General features: G+C 32.7%; 1 protein-coding gene across 1 annotated transcript in view; it reads right to left on the bottom strand.

The window, feature by feature from the left end:
* The window catches only part of LOC118742233 (UDP-N-acetylglucosamine--peptide N-acetylglucosaminyltransferase 110 kDa subunit-like), a 31,463-nt gene extending 27,330 nt beyond the window's left edge, over nucleotides 1-4,133 (bottom strand). The window contains exon 1 of the mRNA XM_036474148.1: nucleotides 3,935-4,133. Coding sequence (XP_036330041.1) covers nucleotides 3,935-3,996 — 62 coding nt within the window. The 5' untranslated portion in view covers nucleotides 3,997-4,133. The remainder of the gene's footprint in view (nucleotides 1-3,934) is intronic.
* Between the last annotated feature and the right edge of the window lie 116 nt (nucleotides 4,134-4,249).

The raw sequence follows: 4,249 nt of genomic DNA on the forward strand, positions 1-4,249 counted from the left end.
AAATCAAATTGATCGGCACAAATAGTTTATATACGATTTACTCGCGGTCTTAATAATAAAAACTTTTTCCACGCGGTTTCTAATTATTGCGGGAATTATCAATCTTCCAAACTTCTTCTTAAGTTGCGGGCAGACTCCTTGCTCGCCTTGCGGTCGAAAAATCAATCCCGTTTTGTAACATTTTTCCCATCAGCAACCCTACCACTCAGTCTTGGTTGTTTTCTCTCTGTCCTTTTTTTCTTCTTATGCCTATTTTTGCCCGCTTTAGAAGTATGTACATGCTATATGTAACCCAGTACAAATGCAGTATGAAAAATTTAATTTATATGGTAGGCGCCATGTCCACTTGCCTAATACCGATTAGAGCTATCCTATATTTTACGTTTAAGTATATTTATAATATATATTTATCATATATTTATTCTATATTTTTACAAACATTTTCTCAAAAATCGCACCTTTCTGCCTGAATTGTTTTCGTTTTTAAGAAATTCAGGAAAATTGATCATTTATATTGAAAACTGTCCTTAGAATAGAAATAGGATTTGTTTTTCATAAAGTTTAAAATAATATGAATTCCAATTTAATTTTAAGTTTCCAGTATTGCAAGGTTTAAAAATAAAATTTAAAATAATTTATTTCTTATAGGAAACGAAAAAATTCCAATTGAAAATTGAAGCCTCTGGTGGAAGGTGTTAACTTACTAATGACTAGGGCAACTCAAAGTATGTTCGAGCATGTTTTTTGTCAGACATGTAAGCAACATGCTGATGAAAAGTTTAAACGTTTTACAAAAAAATATAAAGTTTGAGTTATATTTCATAGAGCATATTTTACGATAAAAGCATATTTTGCAATAAATACGTATTTTCGGATACTTTGCATTGCGTTGTTACGTCTGGAACTAATAATAAAAATTTGTAAAATAATAACAATATGGTAACACTGTGTCGAAAATTAAATAAATATCATAGTGCGCGTTCACAGCATGATTCACAGCATATTTATATAAAGTTTTTTCTGCGCGAGAAAGAGAATACTATATTTTTCGCTCTTGACAGGGGAGTTGTCCCGCCACTGACCCGTATTATAATTTCGTTTGGCAAGCTAGTAACAAAGCCCTAAGGATTTCATCAAACGCAAGTAAGTATTTTTAGTTATGGAAGTCTTTATAAGCCATCATCGATTCGCCACTTCTCGCTCGCTATGTTTGAGTCCCGGTCGCTTAAAGAAGAATTTTGCATATGAAAGCAACAACAAAGTTAGACGATAGCGAGTTTGGTTGTACCTCATTGAGTTCGTTCGTTTCGCCACTTGCTAACAGTTGGCGAATCGATGACGGCTATTATTCATAGAAAATTTTACATTTCAGAACATGGGAAGAATCAAACAAAAATGCTCTTCAAAGCTTGCGTTATATGTACGGCGATTTCTTGCTTTTACGACTGATGGAAAAATTCTTTTTTGTAAGGTGTGCAACAAATCTGTCGCGGAAGGTAAATTGTCTTCCATTAGGCAGCACTTGGAAGGCGTGACACATAAGGCGCGGCAGGCCAAGAAAATGATTGAGGTGCAACAACTGATAAGACAAAATCAACCGATTCACAAAATGAACAATTCGTTGACGATATGTGCAAAGCTTTTGTGTCTGCTGACATTCCTCTGCAGAAATTAAGAAATAATAATCTCAGAATGTTTTTTGAAAAATATACCATCCGAAATCACATTGCGTCGTAATGTTTATCGGATTTACACATGAACCATTCTTAATATAAGGACTGAAGGGAAAAATAAATATTTGTGGATATCTATTGACGAAACGACTGAATCTGTTGGGCGTTAAATAGCTACGGTGATCATAAATATGTATTCAAAATGAAGGACAATTTTTCTAAAATATGCCTACATATATTTACGTAGTATAAAAATCAAAAGAGTATTTATGATTCTAAATTCTTAATACATTTTAAACTTTAAAAATGAATCACGTTTTCTTAATCGATATTAATCTTTTTTTAAATTAATATTTATAAAAGTATAGTAAAACATATTATAATTACAATAGCTTACACGAAAAGTAAAAATCTTTAAAAGATTATTTTATAGGCAAATTTTGAGTCGTTTAAAACGAAAACAATGCCCTTTTTTTGTTTTTTGTACTTTTCGTAGTTATTTGTCAAAAATCGACGTCATGAATGGACGTAAACGACGAGTTACAAAGGTATTTATGTGCCCTTTACAAAAATATATAATTTGTGCAGAGTGCGCTTCATAGTATCTACATTTCTAATCCGAGTTTTCATTATCTTTGGCTCAAAATTTACTGTAATGATATATCTTCTTTATCGAATTTTTAAGCTAATGAAAAAATAATCAAATAAAACTGCGTATTTGATTGAAAATCTCACTTTTTTCGACATTGACGACAAAATGCAAATGGTCGCCTGTAGCACTTATAATTTTCATTGAAGTCGCCACAAGTTATATATTTTGGTAAGAGGCACATCAATACTCTTCGAGATGTAAGTCGCTTACGTTGATTGGGAGATTTTTTCATGAGATATTGAAGAAAAGCTACGAAAAGTACCAAGAAACACTTTTTTGAAAAAATCCATCCATTGTCCGATAATTTTAAAATAACGAATAAAATGCGGGACAAATGCAGGACACTTGGAAAAAAGCAGTACATTTTCAGGTTTTTCAGGTTTGAAAAACTACGCAGGACCGACTTTTGAAAAACAGTACGGTCCTGCAAAAAATAGAACGGATGGTCACCGTATACATAGCATATGTGATGATAGGAATCTTGGATGGGCAACTTCCATCAACGAAACAGATGTTGCTGAATATAGTTACCGCCCAATTCTTTGTTACCTTGATAAATTATTTGTAAAGAAATTTTATCAAGACTTTTATCAAGTAAAAGCTCTCATCGCATTCTGTGTCAATATTTATAAAATAAAAAAGCTCTACGATTTTCACAAGAGGGGAACCGATTTCCACATGAGTGGAACTGATTTCATTGTCACATAAGAAAAATATGAATTTAAAAGCAAAAAAGCTTTTGACTGTCGTAGCCGAGTAGGTAGAGATGTCGGCTATAAATTCTGGGTGTCCCAGTTTCAAATGCCGACACATGCAGTATTTAAATGAAAGAAACAAATTTTGTATACAAAATTTATAATTTTCATATGAAATTTCAATTTGTAAACGCTTATCAACAGCATTTTCAATTTTGATAATTTATCAAGAAAATAACTTTTGATTTCTGTGCTAGAATTCCAATTCTTGATAAATAATAAAAAATTGGCAAATTACAAAAATTTTGTATTTATCAAGTGTAAAGAATCGGGCTGTTAAACTCGATAAAGCAGATCATGAGGCGATTGGTTGTTTGTTTGATGATTCCCTAAAGCTTTTAGGTGAATATACCACCAAAGACAAAATTTTACTATTTTTTACTGATGCAGCGCCGTACATGACTAAAGCGGGTAAGGTTATCTCGGTGTTTTATCCAAAACTCACGCATATTACATGCGTGGCACACGCATTTTTAAACAAATGGAGGCAGATTTGCCATTTCTGCCGCAGACTATCGAGAGTAAGATTTAATTAATTTTGCTGAAAAGTATATAGTTGAAGAAACTTTAGCTTTAAAGTATGCACCGATCTCCGATCTAGTTTCTAGATCTAGATCTAGGCACCGAACTACAAGGTTTAAAACAAATTGCCACAAATTTATTCTTTTTGACAAAATCTTAGAAAATTCGTAAGAAATTCAAAAGTAATGCTATAAAAATTATTAAAATAAAGATAAACATATTTTATTCTGAAGTTTATTCTCGATATAAAAATGGACTGCCTCCTTGAACTGAAGTGGAACCAGTCAAAATAGGATATTTAGCATTAATGCTATCACTGTAATAATACTTACCGTGATGCCAATGTTTCTCCTGGTAAGGTAACTACAGGCGTTCCTGTCCAAAGAACATCCATAGAAGTGGTGTGTCCATTACAAAGCGGCGTGTCGAGACATATGTCAGCTAATTGACCACGACGGACATGTTCTTCTTTTGCAGCCACGTTTGAAAAAATCACACGCTCAGAAGAGAGACCTTGAACAAAAAAAAGAGCTAATTATTCATACATAGTTAGTCGGCTTGGGGAGCTTTTCAACTAAAGAGCGAAAGAGCCAGCTCAAATAATTGATCTAGTTCGTTAGTTTGTTCATTAAAGGGAACTAAACTTT

The sequence above is a fragment of the Rhagoletis pomonella genome, unplaced genomic scaffold, assembly GCF_013731165.1.
Source record: "Rhagoletis pomonella isolate Grant_MI unplaced genomic scaffold, Rhpom_1.0 Rhpom_scaffold_00007, whole genome shotgun sequence".
NCBI classification, from domain to species: Eukaryota; Metazoa; Arthropoda; class Insecta; order Diptera; family Tephritidae; genus Rhagoletis; species Rhagoletis pomonella.